This window comes from Uranotaenia lowii, chromosome 3, assembly GCF_029784155.1.
Source record: "Uranotaenia lowii strain MFRU-FL chromosome 3, ASM2978415v1, whole genome shotgun sequence".
Classification (NCBI taxonomy): domain Eukaryota; kingdom Metazoa; phylum Arthropoda; class Insecta; order Diptera; family Culicidae; genus Uranotaenia; species Uranotaenia lowii.
Genome location: NC_073693.1, coordinates 350,358,568 through 350,378,218, shown reverse-complemented (window position 1 = coordinate 350,378,218; position 19,651 = coordinate 350,358,568). Strand labels below are relative to the sequence as shown.

Below are 19,651 nucleotides of genomic sequence, written 5' to 3'. Positions count from 1 at the left end.
ACAAATAAACAAAAAACAATGAATCAAAAAGGGAATCATTGAATGAATTTTGCTAGCCTACTGAGACAATAAATTAAATGTTTTGAAAGTACACACTGAAAACCCTTATTTGGGTCATTCAGCGTAATCATATAACTTCCATTTGTGTACTTGAGAAGTTTTTTGGCCACATGATGTTGAAACAACTGTAACAATATCTACATATTTTACCTTAAGAAAAATAACAATGATTCCATTGATTCAATAACCAGAAAAGACCATTCGAAGTTCTGCGGCCAGAAACTTTCGTCAGTCAGTTGAGAATATTACGTTGGATAACTCCCACCATCGGAAACACATCATCATGAAATTCGCCATCATTCTCGTGTCAACATTCCTACTGGCCAATGCCCAAAAACAGATCGTGATACCGCTGAAAATCGACGCCAACAAGGATGGAACGGTTACATATGGAGCTGGGCCGGCTTCGATAGTGGCGTCGAAAGATTTTATCACTAGCTTGTTGCGGCTGGTGGATCTGATTCAGCTGACGAGCAAGATGATGCCACCGGGAACCAGTCAGATGGTACCGATTCCGCTCACGATAAACGATGACGGTTCCTACAAGATCGAGATATCCGGCATCCCGTTTACGATCGATCCGAACTTCCTCGGTGGCTTGGGGAAGAAATTTGTAAGTGTCGCACAAGGTTAATCTCAATTCTGTTGAATTTCATGATTTTTATTTATTTTAGTTCCATGAGTTGTCACCGTTGCTGGGTGAAAAAAAAGTTGGTGGCAAGAAAAAGAAGACGAAAAAAGAGTTGTAATTTCCTTGAACTAAAATTAAAATTGTTTTTTTTTTCTTTTCAATTTGCCTAAAATATGTGTTCCTAGACATCCATTATATGACTTTTAAATCTTTTTTTTTTATCACAATAAAAAATAACAATCTGAATTCTTGTTAAAAGATATCCGGATATTCTTTTTATATTTTTGATGACAATCAATAATAATGTCTTTATCCATGATATTCTGAAAATTGTTATCTTTATATATAAATGGATTTCTGTGTGTCTGTCTGTCTATTCCCTATAGACTCGGATACTACTGAACAGATTTGCGTGAAACTTGGTAGGTAGGGGTATTGAAGGCAGGGGAAAGTTCCTATTATGGTTTGAGACCCCCCCCCTCTCTCATGAAGGGAAGGAGGGGCCTCCCAAACTTAAGACAAATGTTTGCATAACTCGAGAACCAATCAAGCAAATGGTATCATGAGGTGGTATTTGGGTACAGGGAATGTTTCTACGAATATAAGGTACTCCTTCCTTTTTTTTGAATTTTGACTGTTTTGTCAGAAAATTCTTGTCGAAACTCATAAGTCTGGAAATGTCTGGAAGAAATGACAAAAGCCTGGAAGTCTGGAAACCTAAAAAATGTCTGGCAAAAGTCCAAAAAGTCTGGAAGATCCAGAAAAAATCTGGCAGGTTGACATCACTGCACACGACGACACTGCTTCAATTGTTGCAGATCGATGCATGTTGCTTGATATTGTCCGCTGAAAGGAGAAGGTCCGAAGTGTTTTTCCCGTTTTTCCTGTAAGGGCTGTCCCAACGGTAGATGCAAAACACGGTTTTCGACCACGCAAAAACAATCCGGCTGGCACCGGTCGCGGTGGCGTAAATCGCTGTTTTAGCACAGTTATCGATTTCAAAATTCCCAACAGTTATACGCCTTTGTTCCAAATTCATGCAAATTTGGAACAGGATTTCAAATTATAAGACAGACCGATTTAGTTCACGGTGAGAAAATTTTAGCCAACATTGATTTCTTTCACACATGTTTGGGTAACATTGGGTGTGATAATAGTTTCTTTTTGAGATATTATTTGAATGTTTTTTTTTTCGCTTCAACCAGCCTATACGTTACATAAATTGAGAAAAGATGTTAATAAAAACCATGTCAAGTATAAATAAAAGATGTCACATTATTTTCGATTTAATATCATTAAATAAAAAGCTTTTCATTTGGGCTCGACGAATTGTGAATCCAGTCAGCGTTCTAAAATTTGAAAAAATAAACGTAAAGAAAATTTTAATACTTTTTCGATGAGGTAAAATAAATGTTTATTGTTTGTTCTATAATTTTTGTTTTATTTGAGATATTGAGAAATTTTTAGTTTCGTATGGATTGCTCGGAGTTTTCGTCAATATCAGCATATTTTTCTGTATCCATACATAAATTTACAAAGTGAAACAAGTTTTTGTCAAACAAAAATGTCGACAAATCAAAGGAAAATTTCCTTTGACTTTGGGATAAGCATTTCTCATTTCCTTTATCAATGTCAGCAATAACTTAAAAAAAAATTGCTTTTCATTTCATTTTAACAAAACCTTATTCCATTAATTCAAAGCAATTTGATTGAATTAATTGAAGAATTGTTTCAATTGACCTTTTTTCCTCGTTGTGTAGTCATTTTTGCATTTAAATTAATGAAATCCTGGTAGAATAGTAGAAATCATTGTTCTGTCAAAAAGAATATTCGTAGAATTAATTTTAAGAAAATTAACCGTGAAACTCAAAACTTATGCAATTTTTCTAATAAAATGGGTTTTCTTCTTCTCAATTATTGAGTGTCTGCAATGAAAGTGTTTCCGTTTTAAATTTGCTCATACACCGGTGGGGAGTGGGTGTTTTAGCCGATTCTAAAATTTCAAGTTGTGCTAAAACTGGTATACTTAAAACCAATATTTACGCCTGAACCGTTGCAGGTGCTCTAATGGTCATGGGCAGCGATGCCACACATACCGATTTTACGGTATTTATACCGATTTTTGAGCAAAATTTTGACCAAGAAACGGTATATACCGATTACCGATTTTCGGCAAAACATACCGATTTTATACCGATTTTTAAGATTTTAACTCAAAATTCATTCCACTTCAACATTTCCACTTCATTCAAGCTATCCTCGTAAAGGTCCCGTAGAAAGAAGACAAAGTTCGGTAGCTGGCGTGGCGTAACTTTGATCTGTACAACTTTTAAAGTATTCTGCAAAGATCTCCACGGCTCACTCTCATAATTCCTTCATTTGTTCGCGCTGTTTTGTTCCTTTGTTCTGTCAAATGATCCCCTATTATGGTACTCAACCTCAAAGCCAATGGACTAAGCTCAAGGCTTATATTAGACCTTCTGCGACTGCCAATAGAAGTTCCTTAAGGTCAATCTCAATTGACGATCGCTTTAAAGCTCTTGTCTCGTGAGATGCTAACTCTTCAAGGAAATACATACACCGTTTGAATATAATCATAATCTTTGTACAACTCGTCGCCAGATGGGGTATGTCGAGATTTGAAGAGCAATCAGGTACACGGTATGTAATATCATCGGTATAATCTTTAATCCTTCTGCATCTTGTTAGCCAAATAAATTATATCATAAGTACCTAAACTACAGAGATCGCAGAATTAAAGACCACGCCAGGCAAAATGGGTTTCAGTTATAGTAAAACTATGTGTTTTTTAATCTTTTTCGGAAGAACAACCTCTTTTAGAGCACATCTCTCATTTACTTTCGCATAAAATTATTGGATTTTCATATGACTAATGCGTGATTTTTTATAAAATAAACTTAATTTTTTATTGGCTATAAAAAAAATTGAAGCAACAACTCTCTCAACTTTCTGCAATCATTTCTTTTTCTAATCGCTAAAACTCATATCTAATACTAAAAGCTGAATTAGCCAGATTGGCGAAAATCCATTAATAAAACGAAGACCATCAACTTGGGCCCATACTTACCTCGAACGTCAAAAAGCCATTGGATTTGAAAGTGCTTACTGAATTAAAATTTCCTTTAGGTTGACCTGGTTTTATTATTGCCTTATCGAATTTATCAAATTTACATCCCACTCTAGCCAAACATCAAAGTCTCAAGTTTTTACTTAATTTATATGCTTAACCAACGGGTAACCTGTTTTTCTTATCAAACGGTAACTTTTAAAATAAATTTCCATTCAGTTATGAGTACTGGAAAGAAACACTTATTTCGGATTTTCTACTGAATTTTCAGCTAGTTTTGAACTAAAAATGAACATTCCTATTAGTTCTTAGACTTGCTGTTCATTGCAAGCTTCTATTTAAAGAAAAATACGTTAGGAAGTTGAAAATGTAAGCATTTTTGAATATCAACCTCAAATATCGATTTTTAGGATTTACATTCTAATAAAAGATCTTTTTGGGTTTCGAAATACCGATAGAAATGTGGCATCACTGGTCATGAACACCTGTCGTGAGAGTGTGACAAGAAGAGCGACGAGCGAGGCGCGGAGAGAATCGCCATAGTGAATACGATCGGAAAAGTAAACATTCAGCCCAGTGTTAGTGTAAAGTTAGCTGACCTCGAGCTATGTGCTATGATAGTGGGGTAGTGAAATTTTGCTGATGCGAAGGATTTTTGGCTTAATATTGAGAAAAGTTGCGATATTGGAGCAAAATTGGTATGGATTTCCTTCACTGTGTCGATTATTCGATCACTCCACTCCGAAGGGCGTACGTGTGAAGAAGTATCCGGCATCAGACAAGGAGAGGTTTCTGCAACGCTCATCGAAAGCCGCCCGAAGAGCGTGTAGGTGACGTGAATGTGATTTCGAAGTACCGTTTTGGATTCGGAAGAAGTGGCTATCTTGCCGAACGACAAGTACGCTTTTAGGAAAATTAACGACGACGCTGAGGGTTCTAAGAAGGCGAAACCCGTAGGTTATCAGTTGAAGCCGTGGTCACTTCCGGGCCGGAAGTGATGTCAGGAAAGGCCGTGTGGGACGAATGGGTACTCCCCCGGTTCCCGATATGTAGAGAAAAACTTTTAACAGTGTATTTTGTCAGTCTCTAACGGAAGCTTGAAAACTACAACTCGTGAAAAATTGAACAGGTACCTGCATACCTAAGGTTGTCAGATTACGCGGTTTTATCCGGGTTGGTCAGGATACTTAATATTAAATTTGGGAAAAGTCCGGTCTGGCCCGGTTGTCCGGATTTCTTTGGAAAAGGCCGGTTTATACACGTGTTCATGCTCATTCTTAAATCAAACTAAAGCTGTGTTGTATTTTTTTTTATTTATGCGTACAAAACGAAATTTTTGAGCAATTTTCACAAAAAAAAAATCATCGAAGATTTTTTTAAATCTGCTGATAATTAAAAAAATATCCAGTTCATTTTTGGTTAGTAATTCCTAGGTTTTGACCAAATTTACCGGCAATTTTAAAATCAAACAGCTGGATTTTGCCTGGATTTTAGAAAAAATAGCCCGGATTTGTCCGGCCTGGATACGTGCTGAAAAAATTCTGAAAACCTTATGCATAACTAAATCTTCATCATTTTTTATTAATTTTAATTGTTTAATCGGTTTGAACTTGTTCACTGATTTTTCTTACAAACAGAGACATCGTTTATTTCCCTTCTTTATAAGAAACGAAAACTCTGGAGGTCTTTCTGTGGTTCGAAAAAGATTTGAACCCTTCTCTAGAAAAAAAAAACTATATTTTGTTTGAATTGATGCTACTATTCGTCATCCCTTCAGTTTTCAACGGAACTATGGAGCTAAATCTCTGCGAAAACTTCAAGTGAGAAATATTTATCTTTTGGAAATCAGTGTCTTCCCAGCGTTCGATGTTGAAACATTATTGAAATTTACAGATTTAAAATCCTTTCTCTGTGCTCATTTTTGAAAAGTTTGTTCCCTGTTTTTTCCATCATTTTTCAGTGATGTCAGTAATACTTGTACTGATAAGTTTTCAAATTTTTCAAAATTGCCGAATTAAATTTTTTTACAATATTACCAATTCAAGAGTTGACATACAAAATTTGACAAAAGATTAGAGCTCAGGCCACCAAAATCTTCAAAGTTTTAAAAACATAGGCTCCACAGTTATGTTTCTTCTAATCAGCTCTCTAAACGGTGAAATGTTTTTGTTAAAAAATTGTTTCTAAAATGTTGAAAACTTTAATTTTTAATATTTGCATTTTGTTTCAATGTAAATAAAATAAATTTATCGAATTTTATAGAATCGTTTTTTTAGTTTCACAGAATTTTTTAGTCAAACTTTTTAATTTTTTTTTGTAACATTTTTTTTAAAAAAGTTTGTCTTTGATTTTCAATACATATTTTTTTATTTTGTAAATGAACTTTCTAGAAACCATATTTTACCTTAGCAAAAATTTAAATTCATAGGCTTCTATATTGATGATATTAAATTTAGTTTCTATTTTTTGCCTTTTCCAATAGATGAAAAGAACATATTCAGAGCTTGAAATTATAAGTAAGAAAACCTGCGCTCGGAAATAAAAAAAATGTTTCACTTATTTTTAATTATTTTAAATAAAGGTTGCCAGAATTTTTTAGCACATATCCGGACCGGACAATCCGGGAAAATTTCTATAAAAAAAAACCTGGCAAAACCCGGACATTTATTTTTTAAATCGAAACAAAAAACTAGAGAAATATCCGGGCAAATTTCGTCAAAACCCAGAAATTACTCAACAAAAATCAAGTTAAAAAAATTGAAAAAAAAAGTTTTTCATCAACATTCAAAAAGAAATTTGAAATCGTATTTTAGTCTTCAAAAAAATCCATTCATAATTATTTTTGCAAAATCTGCTCACAATTTACAACCCAATTTAATTTTTTTTGTTTTGTTTGCCAAATAAAGTGAAAAAATCCGGGCATTTTTCAATGAAATCCGAGTAGCCGACTGTTCTTAAATTTTGTATTAAATATCCGGGCAAACTCGGATAAAACCGGGCAATCTTTCTTGAATCGGTCATATCTTTTTTATTTGATCTATGAATAGATAAAAAAATGATTAGTAGTAGCTTAAGTGCTAAATTTAATGCGCAATTTAGACTAAATTCGTATATACTTCGTGTTTTCGATGTTTACAACTACACTGAGAAATCCATACTTTCGTTTTTATGAGTTTCTTATGTATCATTCAAGAAATCACCAATTACCCAACCTCTATATTGTCATTTTAAGCTTTCAATGATCAATTGAACATGTTGTTATATATTTATAAACACTTCAATTGAAAATAAAGAAAAGAAATTTAAATTAAGATGATCAAAAATCAACAATTATTATCATTTAGCTTAACTATTTTTTTTCATGGTCTGTAACTTATTCTTTAATTCAGATACGATTTTTTTAACCTAATTTTGGTAGATATAGTCTAGGATTGTAAAATGAATAATAATAAAATAATAAATCAAAAGATTTTGTAGAAATATTCTAAATAGGAAAATAATAAAAAGTTGGGTACTATAGCAATAATTGAAAATTACAACAAACGCAACAAAATCCTTTTTTTTTCTCACGAAAACTCAGTAGCTCCATCTGGTTTACGATAAATGCCACCCCCATTAGTAAGTAAGCAGTGGCTGAGTTCATCTTCGCTCGCTCTTCTCCATTTATCCAACAGAGCGCGCACCACAAGCGATAGCAATGATTTGGAATGTGGTTTTAAAACTCTCGGTCTTATCGTAGGAATTTATTTTCATCCTCTATCAATTGCTTCATTGATACCGGGCACGCAGCTTCGATAATGTGGGGAAAGCCGTTTCGTTCATTCTCCTTCCTAGGACTTTCATAGTACCTAGTTACGACAACGACGACGCCCGGCGCCAGGATAGAGCGCCATTCGTGGTGAGGCGTAGAAACGGTCGAATTACAAATTAAGCAATCGTTAGGAAGCATTCCCCCTTACTATCGAAAAATGACAAGAGCTGGAATGGAATGAAATTTTACCATGAACTTTCGCCATTTTAGAGCTTAACAACAACAGCACGTTTAGCATGGTTTAAGATGTTTTGCACTTATTTTTCTCAGGATTGAGTGGGGAGTTTGAAACCGCGGAACACGTGGGCTGAAGCTTAGCTAATGTTTATCGCGGCTTGTGGAAATTCGATTAGTGAAGGGATTTTCCTGTGCGAGAGGATTTTTTGTGACGCATATGTTCTCTTTGGTGTGATGATTGGAAAATGTGGTTTTCTTTCAATTTAAAACTTGTAAAAGAAAACAAATCAATCTCTCCGGTTCTTTAAAGTTAAAAACAATAAAAGCCAATTCATTTATCAACCAAGGAGACGCAACGAGTTAAAGTGGGATTGCACACGGTTTGCAAACCCGGAACCAAACCTGCCAGTCCGGTTTAATAAGGCGTGAAATCTCCTCGGGGGGAAATTTTCCACCTCGCGGGGTCTGCCTGGCAACTTTTCATTCAAGAAAAGGAGGGCCGACTTTCTGCCGACCCCGGTGGGATCCAATCAATCGCCGAAAGTACTCAGGGAGTCAGCTGGCCAACCGGTAGTTTTTTGGGTAGAAGTTTTTTCAACAATTGTTTTTCGTGCTCTAAACCCCACATTGTGAGAAGAGTGAAATTTTTAAACTCGACAGTCAGACCATGATTCAAAATAAGGAATCCAAATTCAGATTGACGAGTCCAAATTATAATTTCTGATCGACTCTGATCTTTAAACCAAAAATAAAACAGAATTATGATGTTCAAAATTCCCACTGTGTGCGTAGAAGCATTTCAGCAGCAATGAACTTAACAAAATTAAACAGAAAAGAAACCGGAAACAACCACACGCTAAACAATGACCAGTTACCTGTCTCTGGCTTTTGAGTTTTCCCGTTTTATTGTTCGGTTTCGGTTCCGGAAATGGTTGCTGGAAATTGTTGTTCGAAACTTAAATAAGAGAGCGCCAAAATTGCGGGGAAGGATTGCCTTGAAGTAGGGATACTTTCTTTTTTCACAGTTTTCCCTTTTGATTCGGTGGTTTTGTTTTGCTTTCTTCGCTGTTCAGGAGCACGGAACTAATTGGTCCATTTTTATTCTGATGTTTTTTGGGGTAAGCTTTGATACTGTTTTATAATTAAATTATTTTGCTGTTGTTTTGGAAGGATTTCATCTGCTTTTGTATTGAGTAAATGTTATAAGAAGGAAAGCCGAAGACAAGAATAATTAACTCAAAGGAAAAGTTGAAAAATAAATTAATTGTTTTGATTCGTTTGAATAAGATGAAACATTTATAATAAGGAAATTGAAATCATGTTTTGTTTTTTTTTTTTTCAAGTTATATAAGTTTACAAAAAAGAATTTTTTTTTGTGAATTTTTTATCAATTTTCATAAATTTATCCCTGATTCTTAAAAACAAAAGCTTAAAGAATGAAAACTAGTTGCAAGGTTGAATGAATTTTGTTGACTAGTGCTATCAATGAAGAGAGGAGTCAAATATTCAAATAATTATTCAAATTGATTGGATTTTTTAGAAAGAGAGCTTGAGAAAAAAAATTGTAATACATTATATTCAGCTCACAAGAAACACGTGTTCGTGCAAATGTACAATGTAAAGAAATTTTTTTTTCGGAAAACATGACTTGAATTTTTCCGAATAATTGAGATTTATTTAAGGAGAGATGAAAAATGATAATATTTAATTTGTTATCGGATGAAAAAGAAAAGCTGTACATGATTATAAGAAGAATTTTAACAGGAAATGTCTGGATTGTTAACGAAAGTAAGTGGACACTGGGTCCGTCAATTGGGGTACCAAGCAACACTTTTCAACTTCAATGGCTTCTTAAAACTGTAGAGATGAGATGAGATGAAATAAAAACTGTAGAGATGAGATGAGATATTTTGAATTCATTCTCCAGTGAAAAAGGACGGAAAAGCTTAGGAAGCGCAGATTTTTAAGACAACTTCTGCTGATTGTTTGTTTTGATTTGGTAATTTGGTGCAGATTTTTAAGGCTGCTGGTGATTGTTTGTTTTGAGTTGGCCTTCCGGTGGAAAAAGACGGAATTGGATTAGATGTACTGATTTTTATGGCTGCTGCTGTTTATTGTTTAAGTTGATTTGGACATCCGGTGGAAAAATGACGGATTGGCCTGAGAAAGCGCAGATTTTTAAGACAGCTTCTGCTGGTTGTTTTTTGGAATTCATCTTCCGGTGGAAAATGACGAATTGGCTTAGGAAGCGTAGATTTGAAGGCAGCTTCTGCTGCTTGTTTGTTTTGATTTCACCTTCCGGTGGAAAAAGACAGAATAACTTTGGAAGCGCTGATTTTTAAGGCTGCTGCTGATTGTTTGTTTTGATTCGGCCTAACAGTGGACAAAACAGAATTATTTTAGGAAGTGCAGATTTTTAAGGCTGCTGCTGCTGATTATTTGTTTTGAATTCACCTTTCGGTGAAAAAAGACGGAATTGGCTAAGGAAACACAGATTTTTAAGGCTGCTGCTGATTATTTGTTTTGAGTTCACCTTCCAATGGAAAAGGACGGATCAGCTTGGGACGCACAGATTTTTATGGCTGCTGCTGTTGACTGTTTGTGTTGATTTGAAGATCCGGTGAAAAAGACAGATTAGCTTGAGAAGTGCAGATTTTTAAGACAGCTGCTGCTGATTGTTTGGTTTGATTTAACCTTTCGGTGAAAAAAACTGAATTATTTTAGGAAGTGCAGATTTTTGAGGGTGCTGTTGCTGATTATTTGTTTTGAATTCGCCTTCCGGTGGAAAAGGACGGGTTAGCTTAGGAAGCGCAGATTTTTATGACAGCTTCTGCTGATTGTTTGCTTTGATTTCAGCCATTCGATGGGAAAAGACGGAATTGGCATAGAAGTACAGACTTTGAAGGCTGTTGCAGTTGACTGTTTGTGTTGATTTGGAAATTCTGTGGAAAAAGACGGATTGGCTTAGGAAGCGCAGATTTTTAAGGCAGCTTTTGCTGATTTTATGTTTTGAATTCACTTTCCGGGGGAAAAGAACGGATTAGCTTAGGCCGCACAGATTTTTATGCTGCTGCTGTGACTGAATGTGTTGATTGGAACATCCGGTGGAAAAGTCGGATTGGCATAAAAAGCGCAGATGTTTAAGGCTGTTGCTGCTGATTGTTTAATTTGATTTGGTTTTGAAAAAAAAACAGAAATGGCTTAAAAAGTGCAGATTTTCAAGGCTGCTACTACTGATTGTTTATTTTGATTTCACCTTCCGGTGGAAATGGACGGATTGACTTAAGAAGCGCAGATGTGTAAGACTTTTGCAGGTTGTTTGATTTGATTTGACGTAAACATACGGAGCTTGCTTCTAAAGCGCAGATTTTTAAGACAGCTTCTATTGATTGGTTGTTATTAATATGCCTTAAGGTGGAAAAAAACGGAATTGGCTTAGAAAGTACAGATTTTTATGGCTGCTGCTGCTGATTGTTTGTGTTGATTTGGTCATCCGGTTGGAAAAAACGCCATGGCTTTGAAAGCGCAGATTTTTAAGGCTGCTGCTTATTGTTTGGTTTGATTATACTTTCCGATATAAAAGGATGGAATTGGCTTGCAAGTTCAGATTTTAATAACTGCTGCTGACTGTTTGTGTTGATTTGGTCATCCGGTGTAAAAAGACGGATTGGTTTAGGAAACGCAGATTTTTAAGACAGCTTTTGCCGGTTGTTTGTTTTGAATTCACCTTCCGGCGGAAAAGATTGGATTAGCTTAGGCGCAGATTTTTAAGACAGCTTCTGCTGATTGTTTGTAGTGATTTGGCCTTCCGGTGGAAAAAAAAAAACGGAATTTGCTTAGGAAGTGCAGATTTTAAGGATGTTAATGATTGTTTCTGTTTTGATTCCATCTTCCATTGGAAAAGGACGGATTTGCTTAGGAAGCGCTAATTTTTAAGACAACTTAACTGATTGTTTGTTTTGATTTGGCTTCCGGTGGAAAAAGACGGGATTGGCTCAGAAGTACAGATTTTTCTGGCTGCTGCTGTTGACTGCTTGTTATTAATTGGTCTTCCGGTGGAAAAAAACGGAATTGACTTAGGAAGTACAGATTTTTATGACTGCAGCTGCTGATTGTTTGGTTTGATTTGGCCTTCTGGTAAAAAAGATGGAATTGGCTTAGCAAGCGCAGATTTCTAAGACTGTTGCTGCTAATTGTTTATTTTGATTTGGTACTCCGGTAAAAAAGACGGAATTGGTTTAAGAAGCGCAGATTTTTAAGACTGCAGCTAATGATTGTTTGTTTTGATTTGTCCTGCTGCTTTGAATTGATTTTGTCATCCGGTGGAAGAAAGACGGAATGGCTTTGGAAGTGCATATTATTGAGGCTGCTGCTGATCGTTTGTTTTCATTTGGCCTCCTGGTGGAAAAAGACGGAGTTGGCTTAGGAAGTGCAGATTTTTAAGGCTGCTGCTGAGTGTTGAACTCACTTTTCGGTGGAAAAGGACGGAAAAGCTTAGGAAGTGCAAATTTTTAAGGCAACTACTGTTGATTGTTTGTTTTGATTTGGCCTTCCGGTAGAAAAAAAAAAACGGAATAGGCTTAGAAGTACAGATTTTTATGGCTGCTGCTGACTACTGTTTGTGTTGATTTGGACATCCGGTTGAAAAAGACGGAATTGGCTTAGGAAGTGCTGACTTTTAAGGCTGCTGATTGTTTGTTTAGATTTCACATTCCGGTGGAAAAGGACGGTTTGGCTTTAGAAGCGTAGATTATGAAAACAGCTTCAGTGATTGTTTGTGTTGGTTTGGTCTTCCGGTGAAAAAAGACGGAATTGGCTTAGGAAGTACAAATTTTTTAGACTGTTGCTGCTGATTGTTTATTTTGATTTGGTCTTCCAGTAGAAAAGGACGGATTGGCTCGAGACGCGCAAATTTTTAAGGCTGGTGCTGATTGTTTATTTTGATTTGACCTTCTGGTTGGGAAGGCTGTTTCTAAGAATACTTTCGAATTATTCCGGCTCTGGGGAACAAAGTCAGAGCGACAAGAAAAGCACAGATTGGGAGGATTTGAAAGCTTTTGCTGAGAATGGAATGTAGAGTTGAGATGAAAAATATTTTTTTTTATAAGAGAAAAACAAAAGTCAGTATATAAGATTCTACTTAGAAGAAGGCTTAAATTTTAATAAAAGTGAAGATGATTAACCACGAAGTTAAAATTATTATAGTTGTTAAAGGTTTTACTAAGCGGAATCCGAAAATTTCAATAAGGAAAGCATAAAAAAAAGTTAAATTTTTCTGACTGATTTGTCTAGCTGACTAATGACTTAATTTCTACAAGGTAAAAAAAACTACCCGCCGGTAAAATAAACAAAATACGGTGGTCAAACCGTGCGCAAAATGTTTGGACCTATAGTGGGGAGATAATTTCAAAATCTACTGTTTATTTTAAGGTTGCCAGATTGCTTGGTTTTATCCGGGTTTGCCCGAATATTTAATACAAAATTTGGAAACAGTCCGACCCGGTTGCCCGAATTACATTGAAAAATACCCGGATTTTTTCCTGGATTTATTCACTTTATTTAGAAAATCAAACAAAAAAGTTTAAGAGGTTGTATATGATACACGACCGTAATGTTGACGTAGAATTACGACAGCCTATCTTGTGCCAATGTATTTTTCGTAATAAATTTAAATTTTTTTGAGTAAAGTTGATCAATTTCAAACAAGTGGTTGGCCGTTAAAAACATTATTCAGCACTATTCAGTTGCATAACTAAAGGCGAAATAAATATAAGCATGTACAATAAATGTACATATAAGTGGTGTCAAGACCCATGGCTTAGAAATTGAAGTTTTGTTACTAAGCTAATTATATGCAAGCTCAGTATCAAACGCCTGCGAGTAAGCTTTTAATGATAGTGTTGGCATTTAATAAATCAAGTGTTCTTAAATAAGAAATTTTGAATCTGTTTTTTTCTTTTATTCAACGTTTGGATTGAAAAAAAAAACGCTGCATAAAAAGACAAAAATTGAAGCAATACTTTTTTATACAACACAGTTTTTCATCAAATTTCAATAAAAAATCTGCTAAATCAACAACTGATCCCTTTCTTCCATACGCTTAACTCTTAGCAAAAGATGACGCACATAAAATGTGCGTTAATATATATCAAGTATGTACATTTGTTGTCTTATATGCAATTCTCGTTTGGTCAATTATTTAGAGTCAGTACAATGGTCGTGCTAAAAACGACGTTTTTTAAATATTGATACCATAACTCAAACTTGTGACAGCAAAGTGTTTTTTTTATTTTACACATAATAACTATGATCAATATGTTTTGATAGGCACAGAAGAACGCAAAATGCTCTCTTGCATGCAAACTATCCGTAGCAAAGCATAGTATTAAACGCCTATGAATAGGCAACGATTTCTTCAACATTAAAATCAAACGCTTGCAAGCTAACTAGTACCGCAGACACCAGATACCCAGACTGATCAGTGGCGCTTGAATCCATACAACTAAAAGTCGCCCAGAATCATACGCCATCTGTCGGTGCATCGTGAAACTACTGTGCTTCATCAAGAAAAAAAATTACATTTGATAATTAACAAGCCAAATGAAAACCGTCTTGATTGAATCACCTATAAGTATTTGAAATTCTATCTCAAATATTTTCATTATCGTTTTTCTCTTCAATGTTAATTGTTTACTTTAATTTACTGTATCATAATAAGAGATGAATGTTATACAAACAATGACTGTTGATCGATTGAGATAAAAATAAAATAAAAACGCAACGTTATAGCGGTCCTTAGTTCAGAGCCAATTAATTTTGATATTCAGTTTTGATTTCAAAATTAATTTATCCGGCTGAGTAACAGTATGAAAATTATAATGTCTGTTATAAATAATTCATTGAGTTCGAAATTGTTCGTCTTAATCTGAAAGGTTGACTGCGACCAAAAAGACAAACTGTATATAACTCCATGAAAAACTTGAATTCTAATTTATCTTAACTGTTTCTTGGCTCGTACCTAGATAGGTTTGAGGAGTGAAATAAGTTATTGACATATATTGAATAATATTTAAATGTGATAAATGTATTGATAAGTTCTTAAATCCTTTTTGCCGCTGGAAGGGTTCGTGATATAATGCTGGTAATTTCACTAAAATTAATAAATTTTTGGAAAAATAACCTCAGAAACGACCGTGTTTGTCGACTGCTCAAATGTGCGTGAGAAATGTAAAAAAACAACTATAATGACCATTTCGCGTGAGCTTTCATTACGTCGTATGAAACATCTTGAAAATTCACAGAAAATTGCTTCAAAAGTTATCAAAACAACAACTTTGAAAATAGTATTTCACATATAGAATATGTTGTCCAGGCTACAAATATTCTAAATGGAAAGAAGTTGCTACTAGTTTAAGTAAATTTTTGTTTTTTTTTTTTGTAATAAAACTGTTTGTTAACATTTTGTTTCATACGACGTAATGAAAGCTCACGCGAGATTTTGGCATAATTCTGGACTGGACTGGAAAATTAACCTTAAAAGCGACCATGTTTTTAGACTTTTTTCCCCATCTTAATCCGTACACGAGAGCAAGTGCGCGTGAGAAATGTCAAGTTAAAAATCTTTTATTAAAAAAAAATTGTTGAAAAATTGCACTGAATTTGGAATATTTCAAAATGTATGTTTCAAATCTATTTCTCTTTGCTTCGAAATTTTTTCACCTTTGACATTCAACCAAATTCTTTCATTCAAAGTTTTGTTAAAACCAGATTTCGAAAGTAATTAGTTTACTAAATGGATCCATTCTTCAAAAAATTTTTTAATGTGTTGTCATTTTAATGTTCCTTAACCGATGCCAAGTAAATAAGAAATAATTTCGCAGTAACTAAACTTATATATCGATTTCAATGCTTTTCCACACCACCAAAACGAATTTTGAATGGTAAAAGAACAGTTTTATCTTGATGCAAACGAAAGTCATTTTTATTTTCTTGTCGTTTTATGGAATGTCAAATATCGTATGTCTGTGTGAGTGAATTCATTTAATGTTTTGATTTTGATGTGACGAATTCACGTTTGCTTTATTTTACCCATGGATAAAATCAATTACACGTGCGATATTCAAAAAATGGTTCGAAATATAACCAAAAAAATAATAATAAAAAAATAACTTAACAACAGAACAGGAAAAGCTAAGCTATTCTTACTAAACAGACTCGGATAATTGTGATTGTTTGTCACGAATCATCATTATGTCAACCAACGCTCTTTGTTAGAAATTGTACTAAATTTGCAGGGAAATGCATCATCTCGAAGCCAAAAATATTTTTTCCTCAACTGACTCTTCCAGTGGGCGGTAAAAGGGCTAGTTTGATATCCAAGTTTAGTTTGATATTTCGAAAAGAAGACATTTCTCGAATGTGACTAAATTTTTCATAGAAAGGGAAGTTTTAGGATTTATTGGAGAAAAAAGTAAATAAAAATCTGACACCGGTTTTTTGTTGTAGATGGTGGCTTCTTCTGTTAACAGAACATTGCTTTACAAATTTTGTAAATATCACCTCTACTTTTGTTTTATTCAGTTTTCGTAAACCTCTATAAATGCGGCAATTCGGCTAGGTGAAGGGTTTTGAGAAACTCTAACTAAAACAGATTGTTCAATAAAATTTTGTAAGAATCTCGTCCATTCAACTGATTTAACAGTTCTAAACAGTAATATAATTTAAAGCCACATTCAATATACTGTAGTTTTGCAATAAACAATTAGTGAAATGTTTTTACGAGGTCATTTGTAGTTTTCTCAACAAGTCATGGATCGATTTATAACTATTTACAAATAATTGAGTTTGTCACAATATTTTTCTACTCGGGAAATTTGAACTTACCCTTGACGGAGGTTTCGGGGTTAACGAAAACTTGCAGTTGAAAGTGAGTTTTACAAATGAAGCCAAAGATGTCATAAAATGGTTATTTTTCAACCACAACGCAATAGGAAGTGGTGCAGAAAATCTCAAGTTTACATTCAATTTTCATTTATGTCGAAGTCGATGTATTTTTTTATAAGCTTTATGGTTGGATTCTAACCACATTTTGTTAATACGCTCCAATTCAAAAACGGTTCTTTAGTGGTTTTCGAAATATATCGTGTTATTTTTTTTCTATCAAAAGTAGGTAATCAAAAACGACCGTGTTCATCGCTAGATGTAAAAAAACAAATAGCACAATGCAAATGTGTGTGTGATATATCGAGATTTTTCCTTTTGTGTATGTGGCCGTAAGTTTCACGATAACCCGTAGATAGCGCTGCGGAGCAAGCGCCAAAATCAGCCTTCAGTGGTCAGTCTGGGTATCTGGTGTCTGCGCTAGTACACGGAAAAAAATTGCATGGGATTTTCTAATACAGAGTCATGATAATTTTACTATATCCATCATTTAGTATTTTCGACCATGATTTAGTATTTTTTACCAAAAATCTGGGCGATAATACTACGACATAGTATTTTTACTATGCTTACTTTGACAGCTCATAGTAATTTCCTCGTGGCTTAATTACCATGCGCATGATATTCGGATATAACACAATTCGTGTTCTTGAAATTACTATGCCCATGGTAATGTTGAAACACCGTCATTTGTGTTGTCGAAAATACTATGCTCATTATAATTAATAGAACTTTGTGCTTCGGTCGAGTGTTTTTTTTTTTCGGGTAAGCCGGTTGGGATTTCGGAAGTGAACAAAATTACGCGGGTACGTCGTAAGGTGGATTGGAATCAGTCCATTTGTCGGATCGGGAAACGCATTTCCTCAGGTGAGTAAATTTTAAATGAATTTTTTTTTTTGTTACTTCTGATTTACTGCTTATGGAATATGCTAACAGATTTTTTTTCTATTTTCTTGAATCAAATGTTTTTTCCTATCTTTCTTTTAATGTTTAGCTGTTCCATTCGTTGCAACCCGAATTCCCCGGCCGTGGGGATCTCCCTCCCAACCAGCCGCTGAAGATTAGCGGAAGGATAGCAATTCCCGGGCCCACTTTCTGGATCATTGGTCTCAAGATGACTGCCAACATCCATATCGATTCAAGCGTAAGTACAACAATTACTAAATTTAATCTGCTCATTAAGTGATTTTTTTAAAAAAATTTCAGCGCCTGACAATGAATCAACGAAGTTATTATGGGGCCTTTGTATCGTGCTGTGATAGTTGTTACGAAAAAATAAAAATGTAATTTGTTTGAAAATAAATTATTTCCAGATCTCGAAAAAATCGCAGAGTGTTATTCCTATCGCGCTGCAATATAGTTATACCATGGCGCATGGTAATTTTGTTGTCGAATCAAGCAACATGTACTTATTTATATCATAACACATACTAGTTTTATTATGAAACATTTCAATTTTACCATGCATGATGTAAAAAATATTCATGATTTCATTGACAATTTTACTATGCATGTAGTCGAAATTACTATGCGCATCCAAAATCAACACAAAGTAAAATTACCATGCGCATGGTAATATCAAGAACAAAACATTATTGACTCAAACATATGGTTGCGTGTTGTTCATTTAAACCACGGATTTAGTAATTTTACTATGTTTTTCTTTTGAGTGTACCTATCAGTGCCGAAATTTTGAGCTTTCTCACCGCTGCCTTTGATAGAAACGCTTGACTCAGTGCAAAAGTAGAGAAAAATCTCCCTGAAAGTTCTGCCTCATGCGTCTCTTCTAAATCAGTATCAATTCGGTATCGATTTTTGTAAAGGGCGATAGTGCCAATATCGCTGTTCGAGAAAATTATTTTTAAATTTTACAGCTCCATAAGTTTCCAAGGAAAATATTACTTATGAACTCAGCTGATTACTCGATTTATTTACATTTGACTCATAAGCACTTTTGAAAAATTGATACCCAAATTTATCATTCCCTCTAAGTCAATTCTTTTTCCGTCCAGCAATCACTAGCGTAAAACGACGTTTTAAGGTGGGATTATTGATAATTCCAGATATTAGATTATTATCAACTCAACAAACGGCCCTTTTCAGGGCCAAAATAACTTTGAAAGAGTCTTGTCTTTTCAATACAAATTGGTCGATTGGATGGTGGGTGGTGAGGCGTTGGTAGTAATTGGTGTGTGGCAGGTCTCGTGGGTGGTAGGTGTCGTGGGTGGTAGGTGGCGTGCGTGGTGGGTGGCGTGGGTGGGAGGTTGTGTGTGGCGTTGGTGGTAGGTGGTGTGTGATGTGGGTAGGTGGCGTGGGTTGTAGGTGACAAGGGTGGTGTGTGGCGTGGGTGGTAGGTGGCGTGGGTGGTGAATGGCGTGGGTGGAAGGTAGAAGTGGTGTGTGGCGAGGATGGTGGATGGCAGGTGGTGTGGGTGATGGATGGCTTGGGTGGTAGGTGGCGTGGGTGGCGTGGCGTGTGGCATGGGTGATGTGTGGCGTGGTTGGTAGGTGGTGTGTGGCGCGGGTGATAGGTGACAAGGTAGGTGCTGGTTATGCATGGTTTCCGCTCTTTTCGTACTGTGGCAACTTGCCACTGTTTGAACAGCAAAACGATATCTGCATAGGCCTATTGGGGTCCGTATGCAGATCGAATTGCACTGCTCAACGGGCAAACTAAGAATGAAACCGGTCGACCGGAGACCCCTTACTTTTATATCTTTCGAAGGAAGGGAAAAATAAACCATACCAAGGGGCGTGGCGTCCGTGTTTTTTGTCATTTTCGACCAGCCAATCAACGATGAGCAGGCTTGAAATGTCTTTTAGGAAAGATGTCCTTGAGTTGGAAAGTTTTCGTGACGCGAGATCCGATCGCAACTTTCAATTTGCCCCCCTATAGTGTTGCCGTAAGACGTAATTCTACGTCAAAAATATTGAATTGTGTTGTT

General features: G+C 35.3%; 2 protein-coding genes across 2 annotated transcripts; one reads left to right on the top strand and one right to left on the bottom strand.

The window, feature by feature from the left end:
• Positions 1–310: 310 nt before the first annotated feature.
• Positions 311–18,734, top strand: LOC129753949 (uncharacterized). The gene is made up of 5 exons (XM_055749800.1): positions 311–673; positions 735–805; positions 7,614–7,677; positions 17,702–17,851; positions 18,720–18,734. Exons 1-5 carry the CDS (start codon positions 344–346, stop codon positions 18,732–18,734), a joined length of 630 nt encoding a protein of 209 aa, XP_055605775.1. The 5' UTR covers positions 311–343.
• A 50-nt stretch (positions 18,735–18,784) lies between these two features.
• LOC129753948 (uncharacterized) lies at positions 18,785–19,264 on the bottom strand. Its single transcript, XM_055749799.1, has one exon. It carries the CDS (start codon positions 19,262–19,264, stop codon positions 18,785–18,787), a length of 480 nt encoding a protein of 159 aa, XP_055605774.1.
• Between the last annotated feature and the right edge of the window lie 387 nt (positions 19,265–19,651).